General features: G+C 40.4%; 1 protein-coding gene across 2 annotated transcripts in view; it reads left to right on the forward strand.

Annotated features, from left to right (window-relative positions):
• Window positions 1–2,450: 2,450 nt before the first annotated feature.
• Window positions 2,451–13,120, forward strand: part of TMEM132C (transmembrane protein 132C) — a 220,920-nt gene continuing 210,250 nt past the window's right edge. Inside the window, exon 1 of one of the 2 annotated variants that reach the window (XM_075769557.1) lies at window positions 2,451–3,156. In XM_075769557.1, the coding sequence (XP_075625672.1) occupies window positions 3,081–3,156 (76 nt within the window). In that variant the 5' untranslated portion in view covers window positions 2,451–3,080. The remainder of the gene's footprint in view (window positions 3,157–13,120) is intronic. The other variant, XM_075769559.1, reaches the window with a different exon arrangement.

Consider the following 13,120-nt stretch of genomic DNA (forward strand, 5'->3'; position numbering starts at 1 on the left):
TTGCCTTTAAAAAACCACATTTTTGCATTAAGAAAAAATGTGTAAAATCTTATACTTCAGCTATTTTCCATTTTATGATGAATGTTATACATCCCCACGCTCAGTATAAGACAACTTTATAGCTTTTTCATTCTCTAACAAAAAATAGCAATTTGGATTGCTGTAAGTACCTATCTAACACTCAATCACCTACACAATATGTTACTCCTCAAAGTATATGATCATGTTTTCACCTTAGAAATGTTGGTGAGATATATTTGCCGTACAGAACTCCTGCATGGATGCAAACACACCCCTTCTCTGGTTTTGTGGTTGGTGTCAATTGTACTGTTGTTATGAATTGTTCACAGCAACCCATATTTTCATTGTAAATGCATTAAGAAAGAAATTAAGTGAGGTTCTTTGAATTTAGTGTGTGATTTATGTATTTAACTCCTTTGGTTTCCTTTGAAAATGCTAGTCTAAACAAATCATCTTAGGCATAGCTTCTATTGAAAATTCTGGCACTGAAATATTGTACCTAGAATGATGAGAAATCAAATTTTAAAGGAGTAAGAATAGCTGTAGTAAAACTCATTCTGTCCAGACTTCTTACCACATTTATCACCTTGTTATCTTACTTCTTATCCGTGACAGTCTCTGCTGACAGGTTCTATGTGCAACTTCCAAAACTTTCTTCAGAGCAGGTTGTACAAATAACATATATAGTCCAGTTCAGATTTAACAAATAGGACATATCCTACTTGTCAGTATTTCCAAATGATCTCACGTCCCATCTAATTTACATCATATCGATATTTTCTTCACAATTCAAAGAAGACAAACGTTGTATTTTATGAACGATTATAGGATTGGGTTTTGTTCCTTAGTAAAAGTTGCCTTGGAAAGAACTAGCATTTATTTTCACTGTATCTGCTTTCTCTTATAAATCAGATGGATTGTATACACACATTATCTACAAATTCAAGTGCAGGACATAAATGTTTGTTCGCTCCTGTGTTTTACTGTTGACTGCTGGATTCTTATATTTAAACTCATCTAACAAGTATTTGCAACATCTAGCAGAATTTACAATCAAGCAGAAGATACTAAAGTTGTTACACATTTTTGAATGAGTTTTGCACTGAGAAATGTTTCTTTGTATTCTTGTGAGAAAAAATATGTTAAAATTGTGTCCATATGATATTACCTTTCTGCTTTTTCCACATTTGAATTAGCTGCTACTGATAATGAAATCATGTAAACCACAACAGTGCAAAGAATATTCCTGACAAAGTTCTCTGCAGTTCCTCATCAGAAATCTCTGTGTTAAGCTCAAGTTTCTTGACTTGGTTTATCAAACTGGGAATAACACCTTGCATAAACAATAGGCTTTTTACAATCAGCCAAAATATGTTTTACTCATTTTACTTAGGGTAATATCTAATGATGAACTTTGACACCTGGTTCAGTAACTGACCACAGATGGAGAGAACCTCACTGATTTTGGTTGATTAGCCAGCCATAGACAGCTGGCTGAGAGTATTTGCCTGAAGGATCAGAACCTAATTTCTCAGGATAAAAGCAGCAGGTTGGAAAAGAAGTTGCTATTTTAAGGTGTGTGTGTTTCCTTCCTTAAGTCATTTCTATACTGAACACTTCTTACACTGAAATACTTCAAATATTCAATTCTTCTTACTAAACTCTGCCTTGCTTGCTGTATGCCACTGCTGTAGTGAAGTTTATTAAAAGTATGTTTACTGTTGGGTCACAAAAATTTACATTTTTTGCCATAAGGAGGAGGAAGAGATGCCAGCTGAAGATATCCAGGATACCCAAGTGAAAGCATCAAATTAAATGAATAGGAATAAAAACATGGCCTGTGAATTATGTTTAGAAGATGGAACTGAAGAAGTGTGCAGAAGGAAAATTAAAAACAAGAGGATGCAATGACAGGGCTAGAGCTGGGTGAAATCCAGGTGGGTCAAGCTGTTCCTTTTGGTTTAGGGCTTGTCGCGGGCTTCCCTCTTTCTGGAGGGAACCATATGTGCACAATAAGGTCTCATGTTTTGGTAAGGCTCTTTTCTTTTGGTTTTCTATTTTTAATATATGTTGCTTTACAGCATGACTTGAGAAAGCTAGACTATAGGAATGGGGCGGTGAGGTGAGTGATGGTCCCTCATGTCGGAGAGGAATTTCTCTCCTCCTCAGGGGCAGCTATCCCTTATTCCCGTGCCCCTCTCCTGATCCTCCCCGGCCCCCAACCTGGCCAGCTAGCACCTCAGGGCAGGACCCCACTCTCCTGCCATGTCGGCTTGGCAAAAGTCCCTCGTCCCTTCACAGCCTGGGCGCTCTGAGGGGGCGTCTCACCTTGTCAGCCTCCTCCTGCGGGGGGGCTCAGCACCAGGGGACCAGCACCGGGTCCTGCTCCCCCCTCGGTGCCGGGCGTCCCTTCCCTCAGCGCCGCTCGAGGGTCTCCTTCCCCTCAGCGCCTCGCGCTGAGGGCGGCCGTAGCTCGAGCTCCCCCCTCTCCCGCCGCGAGCGCCAACGGCTGCCGGCTCGAGCTCAGCGGTCCCCCCTCCCTTTCCCCTCCCTCTCTCCCTCCTCTGAGGGAAAAGTGTGTGTGCCCGCGTCTGCCGGCGGCCCCGAGATAAAGGCACGGGAAGCGGAGCCGGCTGGAGCCGCAAGCGGAGGGCGCTCGGGTGTAGCGGGGGACGAGTCGACCAGGGGACAGCCCAGCCCCGCTGGTTCCCGGACCTTCCCCGCCCTTTGCTCGCCCGCTTGAAAAGTTTTGCCCGCAGAGCGCGGCGGTGCCGGGGTGCCCGTCAGCCTCAGCCCGCCATGGGTGCTGCCTCCCCTGCCCGCCCCCGCTAAGGCAGGGCGTGGAGAGAAGAGGGAAGGCGCGGGCGTGCGGGGCTGAGAGGAAGGAGCGGAGCCGGCATGGACAGAAGCCCGCCGCGGGGCTGAGTGGCGCTCCCGAGCGAGGCGTGCGTGCGAGGCTCGGCGATGGCGCTCCCGCAGCGGGCGGCGGGCGGGGAGAGCTAGCGGCGTCGGCGGTGCCCCCCGGAGCCGCGCCCGGGACGTGTCCCCGTCTCCTCGGCATGGCGGGGGCTGCCCGCGGCGGCGGGCCCCGCTGCCCGGCTGTCAGCCTGCTCCTCGGAGCCCTTCTCTGCGGAGGTAAGCGGGGAGGCACTTGTCGCCGGGCGCTGGCGGGGCTGCGGGAGGGGGGGAGCCGGCTGGTACTCTGCTGGGGCGAGGAGTGGAGTCACCAGTTGATCGCGTACAGGCTGCGCTGGGCTGTTTTGCAGCTACTCAGGCAGCGACCTGAACTCCTTCCTAAGCAAGCGTCTTGTTTTCACCGTAGCGGCGTGTGAACTAAATTACTCCTTCCTCCTTCTTTCCCCATTCCCTTTTCTTTTCCTTTAAATTCTGCCTCCGTCCCTCTCTGCTGTTTTAAAATTTCATCTCCTTCCCCCCCCCCCTCCATTTTTTTCTCTCTTGTTTATTTGAATGGTCCGAAAACTCACAAGCTTGTGTTTGACTAAAATGAGAAACAGGGAAAGTTCCCCTTCTTTCTGCCTCAATAATGATGATATTTATAAACGCATCTTAATTACTGAATTGTGTTAAAGGGATCTTCTCTGTGGGAGAGGGTGTCCCAGTCCCAACTTGGAACGGAATATGGGGAGTGGTGAAAGAGGCTGTAAGAGGCACCAGGAATACAATGACCGTGTTTAGGAATAGCATCCTTTAAATTATATTGGAGTTGTGCGGTGGTAGCTCTAGAGACTGGCTAGAAGCCCTGTCACCTGGACTGGATGAGATGCTTGTTATCTTGATTAAAGGGATGGCTGAGGAACAGGTTTGTCTTAGCAGAGAGGTCATTTGAATCATCTGCTGGTTTTTTCTCATCACTGAACTTCTGTGATCACAGAGTCCCTTTGACAAAGGCAAATCTTCAGGGATGCAAATCGTGCATGATCCAATCAGGGATTTCTGTGCAGAATACTAGGTGACTGCCATGTCTCAACGCTTTACTGCTTTCTTGCTCAGAGTATGGTAGTTGTGGATATTTTCTAAAAACATACCCTTCTCTCCCTTTGGAGGGGGGGTGGAAACTTGTTAAGCTCTCTGTAATTCCTGCTGTTGTTGCCATCCCTACGAATAAAAAAAAATATTTTTGCCTTTTATCCTGTTGGTACTAGTGGTGCTGTTTGACTGACATAAGAAGATTACTAAAGACTCTTTATTGTTTGGCTTGGTCCGGTCCCGCTAACCTCTCTCCCAGGGTAGTTGATTGTAGAGGCAGCTGTGAGATATACGGAAGTATCTCAAGAGTGAAGCAAGGGCGGAATCAGTAGCAATTCATAAGGGACTTCTCCCACCCTGATCCATAAGGAAAACAAAGTATTTGGCAGAAAATTGCATGGCCTTTTAATGCTGGTCATTTTAATATAGTACATTAAAATTAATGGACATCCCAGTGACTCAACATGCTCTGAACGTGCTGATGTGAAGAATCTGAATACGGGTTTCTGTCTTGATTGCTGTGGCCTGGAGGTGAGAATTATATTAGCCTTGTGCTCACCTTCAGAGACTTGTAAAGAGGGTCTGGCATTTTTCTGGGGCAGCGTGTCTCTTTTGCCGTGCAGCTTTGACAGTCACAAATGCATCTTCTCCAATAAGTGTTTGCGTTAGACTTAATGCATTGAGTTAGGCACTGACATATGGGCATTTTCTATCTGAAAATATTTTTATAAGAGAAAAATGTAGGCTATGCATCTTTGTAAGGGTGGGAGAAAGTGCTATAGTGAGAGGTTATAAACAACCCAACCTTGTTAAGCTGTTTCTCTCTGCTGGAACCTGGGTCAGTGTTGACTCAGCCATGCTGTAAAAAAGTCAGTAGTGGTGCCACAGCTAGCCACTGCTAGCAGCAGCTGCTGGGGGTTTTTGGGCTGTGCTCTTTGAGAATAAAAGAGGAAAATATTCCCTTCCTTCAGGGAAGAAAAGCAGAGCTTCTGAGCAGGAAATTTGCCTCTTGGCATTGCTGGGCACAGTATGATTTAGAAAAGAACCGGTTAATTAAACTTATTAAATAAGGTGTTTGTGTGGTTTCCTTGTGAGGCCTTAACAAGCATTTCATTTGCCCTTCCCTTGTGTATTTGCACTCTTTTTGTTGGCGTGTTAGGATAGTGATTGTTCTTGAGAGCTAAAGTCCAACTAAATGAAAGTCACTTTATAGCTCACAAGCGAAAACATTTGTAAATGTGCTGAGAAACTTACTATTATAGACAAGTTGTCATTTGCTATTTAAAGAGCTATATTTACTTCTCTGAACTCATTAGGATCTCCTATCAGGCCTGAATTTCTAAGAAAATTCTCCTGAAATGTTGCCGTAGGCTTCAGTGTGCCATTATGTTGTGGTTATTATCTGGGTAATAATGTTAATTCATTCAATCTCAAGAAAGAAGCTTGTCATTTAATTTAAGCCATGCCTCTAGTCAGACCAGGATGTATAAAAAGTCAGTGTGCAAAAGTGCTCTTGCATTTAGGTACAAGCACATGTTTTACATACCAATTATTGGATGCCAGCTCCCTAGGTGGAGACTATGTGTGTGAAATCATATTTACATAAGTAAATCCCATGTGTATATATATTTCTTTCAGGAAATGACCTCTTTTCAGCAAAGAGCTAATGCATGTGCTCAAGCCTCTTTATAGCAAATAAGAGATATTCATGAGCTTGAAGTAAGACTTTTTAAATTTTTCTTTTTAAATTGTTTTCTTGAATCAGAGCATAAGTGTGGGCACAAGTGTATAGATTTACTTTATTGTATAATGCATAGTTAACTGGGAATCCTCAGTTTCTTATTAACTGTGAACAACAATCATAGAAACTAGTAATACAGAATCTAGTAAGATCTAAAAAAGAGTTTAAGGATGCACAGCTAGAGGATTGATTTCTTCACACGAGAAGCACATATGCACGAGAAGGTATTGAACATGAGCAGATGTTAAAGGTGTATGGAGTTACCAGAATTTTAGATACTTTAGTGTTTGAACACAAATGCAAACACAGTTGTGCATCTATAGGTTGATACAGCAACTGCTTTAGTTCTGCTCTTGTTTACACCGCAATCATGTGACAGGTCCTTGTTTTAGTTACAATGATGTAGAAACTGATTGAGGTTCTTTATTTTGAATATTGTTTCATTCAGATTCTAAATTGTTTAAGCAGTGAGGTTTTTTATATCTTATTTTGAAAGTTCAATAGCATGGCATACCCTAATGTTATGGAAAACTTCCTAAATTTTCTTTTTCTTAATTTCATCATGTTAGTGCTAGCTAAGAACACAGCAGGGACTTGCATTATGTTATATTACAACTGCATGGAGTTTTATAAGTAGCTAATCTCTCTTTTGGATATAACACTTTCAAAATGGAGATGGTGCTATTAATATTCTAGTTTATTTTCATATTTGGTAGTAGATCTTAAAGTTTAAGACACCATACTTACCTAGTAAAATACCCAGCAGTTGTATTATAAATGTCTGTTGGAGCATGCTTCTAAATGCATGACTGTGTGATTTAAAATGTCATATGTGTAATCGCTGTTCTAATGCATAAATACATGTCTGGCCCTTGAATAGGGGAACTATGTATTTGCATTAAAAGGCACACAATTATGTTTTCTTAAATGGCTAAATTTTAGTAAGTATTGACAAACCGTGTTCATTGAGATGAAAGGATAGGAATTTTAATTGAGAATTGGGATTTAGTTCTAGGTTTGTTGTTTTTTTCTCTTTAAACTCTACTGACAAAGCAGTATTTCAGCACCACTGGAAAGGTGGCTTGTAAGGAATAGCTAGAAACTGTATGAATAAGGGCAAATTTGCTAGCAGTGTTGGTATACAAACTTTCCTGGCTAGAGTTTTCAAGGTAATGCCCTTCTGCAGTAAATCTCTCTGAGCTGCTGTTTGTAGTTGTGGTTAGGGTTGTGCTTATACAGGGCAGTTAGTCAAGAGATAAATAAATAAATGAAAGTTTGAAATCTTCAGAGTGTGATCACGCCATTGAAGAGACATCAGATACTTGTTGTGCTGAATTCCCATTTTCTTCAAGGCTTTGGTAAACTCTCTGATTTATTCATATGCTGCATGCCAGTTTGTGCTGCCACACTGAGATTTTGGCAGTAGTTCACATCTGGCAGGCTCTGCTAGATGTGTTCTAGCTATTTAGAGAGAGACAAAAAGCATATTATGATAAAAGATGTAAAAGTAAAATGGCAACAAGTTGAGAGAACTTAAGTGTGTAAAGACAGTAATTGAAAATCATCTAATATGGATGTTAAAAAGCTAACCTGAGAATGTGAGAGAAAGTAAACACCTGTTATGGGTGACTTAAAATATTACTTGTCCATCAGTTTGAAGGAGTTACTCACTGTATACTGGATAGATTTGATATCAAAGCAGCAAGTGGATTTAGTAGAAGGAATCAGACCTTGCCTCTATTGTCAGGAATACCACTGTCCTGCTGTTTTCGTCAGTCATTTCCTTCTTTCTCTCCCTGTCACTCATCCACTGTGATTGTCATTTTGGTGAAAGGCTTGATCCTGGTTTGGCCACTTCGTCAAGTGGAAACTTTTTTATTTGCTTAGTATGTAAACACTACAGTGATACAAATACAGGTAATATTTTGTGATGCTAAAAGGTGTTAACTTAAGGTGTTTGGCTGAAATTTGAGTGCTCTGGCCTTCATAGTGATATATGATAACTTTCTGGCCAGAAAAGTTGCTTTTGTCTAGTTCAAACTCTTATCCTGACTTGCTTTTACAGGCCTGAGTCCTTTATATTTTGTTCAGTCTTCCTTACAGACTCAGTACCCTAGCAAAACAGTTTCGCAGTGTTCAGCTCTTCAAGCAGTTGTACTGTTTTGTGTTCTGTGGACTGGCTCAGGCTCTAGTGACAGATGTGACCCCTTTGAAACAGGGACGGACAAATGGTGCATTGAAAGTTCATAGCTTCTGCAGTCTCCTCACTTAGAGGTATCTGGTAAAAGCCTGCGGATGCATCTAGCTTTGGAAATAATTTCAGGCCAATAGTGCCTGTGTCTGTTTTAGTTAGCAAATGGAAATACTCTCTCTTTATCTATTTGTTCACATTTTTTGGGGTCAATACACAGCCTCAGGTCACCATTTTTCTTTTCAACTGTATCTAGTGAAATGACCCAGTGAGTCTACTCTTCTATTTTCTTTGCTATTCTGAAGCATATTAATCTGTTGAGCTTGAATTCCATAAACAAAGTGTCATCCCCATCACTAAAATTACAGGCATCTTTGCAGCACTGGTCAATTAGGCGAACTTTTCTTTAGGCAAATACATTTTGACTAAGTGGTTCTTTGCCACTATGCTGGAGAAATGTGCTAATGTCTTACTATTGCATCACTGACATCTTGGGTCAGTAACTTTGTGCTTGGAGACAACCTTTTCTGGCACTTCTTTTGCCTGAATAACACAGATCATGCTAATTGTAGTTCCACTGTCATTATCAAAAGTGTTTTCTTACAACTGTGCAGTTTTAGCAGCTTGACAGATGTAAACAGCTAGGCAAGTCTCCTTAAGTGGACACTTCCTTTATTATATACTGCAGTAAGAATTTAATCTGATTTTGCTATCTGCTAGTGTTACAAATGTCATGTGTAAGGTCAAACCCCTTTTTTGGTAATTGCTTCTTCTCACACAATATTTTCCATTTTCTTCTACAATTGTCATAAAATTTCTATAATTTTGTAGAAGGACAGTGTGGAATCTTAAATATTTTATTATAAATACATTAATGTCTGTTGTTAATTTCTGCATTTGGTGCCTTTAGTTGTATGTTCATCTTTAAGATCAAGAAACACAAACCTGCTGCAAGGGGAGTCGGTAAGTGAATTGCCCTTTTCAGCGCTGTGAAGCGGACGCTAAGCCCCAAAACAGTGGTTAGGAATTTGACATTTACATGAAAACTTTGAAGTTAAATAAGAATGTAAAGGGGGGGAAGCTTGCTTAATTATGAAGAAAGACTTTGAAAAAAGTTTATGCTTTTGGATGGGGAAAAAGGCTTAATGGTCTCCTGAGCGTGTCTAAAAGTCAGTTTCTCTGTGGATGAAGAGGAAATATTAAGTAAATAAAAGGTAAACTGATACTCCACTAGATTCTGCTCATTAACTGCAACATGCAGTCACAGAGTATATATGTTGAAATCTATCTACCAATACATCTAATGTTGTATTACTTATGTAATTGCTGTATTTTTCTGCTTGATAAAATTTTTCAACTGAATAGTTCTTAATTTGAAAATATTTTTGAAGCTGATATAATTTCCAAAACAATTTACTTTTAAAACTGTGCTTGCATCTTAGAGAATTTAATATTTTTTGTGAAGTTAACTATTTCACATAAAATTATCATTTTGACTTCTAGCAAATGTATTCAAATACAAACTCATAGTAGCATAGATACTCTACAGAGCACATCATTAGTATTTTTCTATAATATTGTTTTGATATTAAAAAATGAACCAGCTCTTTGTAACTGCTATGAAAAGAGTTCTTATTCCAAATGACTTTTGAAAAGCATTTTAACTTTACTTAACAATTTATTTTTTTTTCCTTCTGACTGAGGATGAAAGTAAACTTCAAAATGTTAGTTTCTCTCCTTATGAAATTCCATTTTCCAACCAGTTGTATTGCCTGAGGGTGCAGTTCCTTACCAGCTTGAGCCAATGTAAATTGATACTGCCAGGTTTCTGCCCTCTTCCAAACCGAGCAACCCTGTTTTTGTGCCAACTCTGGCATACCTCTAATTCCTTTGTAAGCTGCTTCAGGGAGATAAAGCACATCAAATACTTTTTTTTTTTTTTTTTTTTAATAAAGTGTAAGTTTGTATCACCTTGAGATCAACTTACTGCTTGTATAAGCAAAAAAGAGGATGGGCCCAAGTCAGGGAAGGACAGCTTAGAGAAGTATGGTACTGCAGCCTAGCACTTGCAGTGGTATGGCTTTAATTTGTTTGTGGGACACTATAGTAAAAAAAGATATTGTTATGGGAGTTGCTTACATCATATATCCAATGCAGGATATTAAACACTGAGAGGTTAGAGAACATAAGAGGTACTTGGTAAACTGTGCAGTTTTGATTTCTGTATTGGGTGTTTTTTCTCATTTTGCTGATTCTGTATCATTTTTAACAAATAAAAGTAAGGCTTACATTATCCTCATGCAGGTAGAATGCACTTTTTGATGCTTAAGATAAAACTATTTTCCTGAACTCAAGCCAAACCATCACCACCTCCCCAACAGAAAAAAGCCCCAAATCCTAGCTTCCTTGTACTGTTATTACAAACAGGACTGGTAGCACTGCTTATTAATAGAATTGCCATTAAAAGAGTTTGGTTTTAGTTTTGTATAAATTCTCCAACAATTAACTGTTTCAGCTAAAGTATTCCATGCCAAGTATCTGCCTCAGATTGAATACATTTTTTTCCGTTCCAAAATTTTAGCCTAGAGTTCAGTGGTTTACAAGAACAGAGCTAGTGGAGGGGGGAAAACTGGATTTTCCTTTGTTTAAAAATAGTTGCTGACTTCTTCTTTGAGAAGCACTGACACCCTGATGAAACTTGCCAGGAGAAGACTTGTGAGATTGCTGAGAAAACAACCCACAGTTGATTTGATTGGCTGTCAAGTTAGCAACATTTGAAAGAATGAATTTGCTTATGACAAGGAAAGACTTGATGTGTCCTTACAGCTAAATTCAATGAAAATTGCTGTGCAGCGGGCATGTGCCATGTCAGGGCGAGCTCTACTTTCCTCGCAATTGCGGGTCCTCGTTGTAGAAGTCTGACCTGGACAAAGCGTAAGAGTTGTGGGTAGGGACAGCGTCCATCCTTGTGTTTTCTGTGTTCCATCCCTTTCCCTAGCTGCAGGGGAGATTTCTGGAAGAGGAAACCATCTAACTGGAATAAAGAAAGGACAAAGCTGGAGCTTAAAGTGGAGAGTGAAATGGGCAAAAGGAGAATGGGGCAGGAAAGTGTGGTCTGAACACTGGCAAGGACCAGAACCAGTTTGGGGACAGGTGGGAGGGACAGTCAGGCTTTCTGGGTAAAGAGGAAGATAAGTAATTGGGGGAAGAGTCTGACTATGGAAAGTGAGGATGAGAGTTTGCAGAAAGACAAGAACCTTGGGAGAGAAACACTGAGGAAAGTCCAAGATTGTGTGAGGTGGAACGTCTCAGGAAGCTGGGGCTGGAACTGAAGTAACAGAATGAACAGAAGCATATTGGAGAGCATATATGGATTTGGGTCGTGTGCTGATGGAGAAAAGGACTTCTGCTTGAGCAGAGTAGGTATAGAAGTACACAGCTGCTAGAGGTTTGTTTGAGTTTTTTGTGATAGCCTGGGATGCAGAATGCATTCCTGAGGTAGTGATGTGTTGTAGATGGAGGAGAAATAGAGTTGGACAGATGGGGCACAGACCCATTGTATTGTCTCCCGCTCCAGTGCCCATCGTAACCAAGTAGAACCTTCCTGTTGCCATCAGTGGGTATGGAGTCAGGCCCAACTGTTTTCTGGTTAAATTAATGATTTTAATTCTTGTTGTCTGCAGCTGAATTACTCTGTCAATCATTGTACAATGCCATTAGACTGGTGTTGAGACAGCGAAAACTAACTGAGCAGTGGCCTGTATTTACTGGGCTGTTACATTATGTTTGTTACATACACCCATTTCCAGCATTTGCTCGGTTGGTGGTGTGTATGTGCTGGTGGAGAAAGTAATTACATAGTATCCATCTTTAAAAGAATAAACTTGATTCATTTTTGCATGACTTGATGTGGTGTTTTATTCTTTTTTAATTTCATATCTCTGTAGAAAGAGCCAAAATGTTTGTTTCTACTCTGTAGAATCAAATGACTTGTCACTCTGCTGGCATGAAATAAAGAGTAGCAAATACAATAAATAACTACTGTGGAGAAGGTAATATAGTATTGACTTCTCAGTACCTGTTAATTTTCGCTGATGAGAACATCAGGAAAGAGAGAGATTGAATTTGGCTGCCCCTTTGTGGGCATGGGTACCTATTTATGAACAGTATTAGCCTGAAAACTCATGAGGGTTTCAGTTTTGCAAAAGATTTATGTAAAAACTTGTAGAGGAGCAATTTGTATTACACTTTTGTCATACTTCATAGTAACTTCAAGTTGTCATTCTTCACATTTCTGCATTTTTAATGAAGAGTTTAATTTAGAATTTCTTTCTTAGCTGCTTTGCTCTTCTGGTGGATACTCTGAAACTTGATGATGTGTTTCAGAGCTCCAGGTGTGCAGTATTGAACTGTTGAGATGGAAAAGATGCTTCTCTGTGTGTAGCTGTAATTTGGACTTGAGTCATACAGAGCACAGGTAGCACAGCTAGAAAGGGCTTCACATTTTCTGGAGGCAGCATCTGCACTATAAAATGCTTGTTCAGTGAATTTCTATGTGACACACTTTGGCACTAATAGCCAAAGGGAGCTGCACGTGCCTGACATAAGTGCAAAGCCTGTGCCTCTTGGAAAAGCGGATGTGACATTACATGAGTTTATGATTATTCTTGACTGGGTCTCTTGTGTCTATCCTGCTAGATCTTTATTGTGTATCTTTGGGTCTTAGTCTTCTAGATGACAAAGCTTACTATTAAAAAAATAAAATACTGTGTTTTATTTGGCAGAGTGACTAACTGTTATATTTTCCATCTTTTATAGGTGTTCAAATAGACAGTCTTTTATGAAGGATGCTATTGACCTCATACTGCTTTAAATGCCTTTGTGCTTCTGTTGTTCATAATCATCCCATTGACAATTCCAGAAGGAAATCTATTAAAAGAATTCAGAAATAGGGAACTCTCTTCCCATATATTTGTTTAGCATGCCCTCTTGCCATTCCATCTTAGCAAGAAAAGGGATTTTTTTTTTTTTAATGGGAAAAGCAAGTAATTATAAGTAGGGTTCCCTGTTTTCTTTAATTCTGTCTCCAGCTGTATGTGCAAATGTGAATGCTTAGGTAACCTCTCAGATTTAATTTGTTAAAATGGGAGTGACTATAGCACTTGATTAACTTTTTGTTA

Source organism: Balearica regulorum, chromosome 17 (genome assembly GCF_011004875.1).
Source record: "Balearica regulorum gibbericeps isolate bBalReg1 chromosome 17, bBalReg1.pri, whole genome shotgun sequence".
Taxonomy (NCBI): domain Eukaryota; kingdom Metazoa; phylum Chordata; class Aves; order Gruiformes; family Gruidae; genus Balearica; species Balearica regulorum.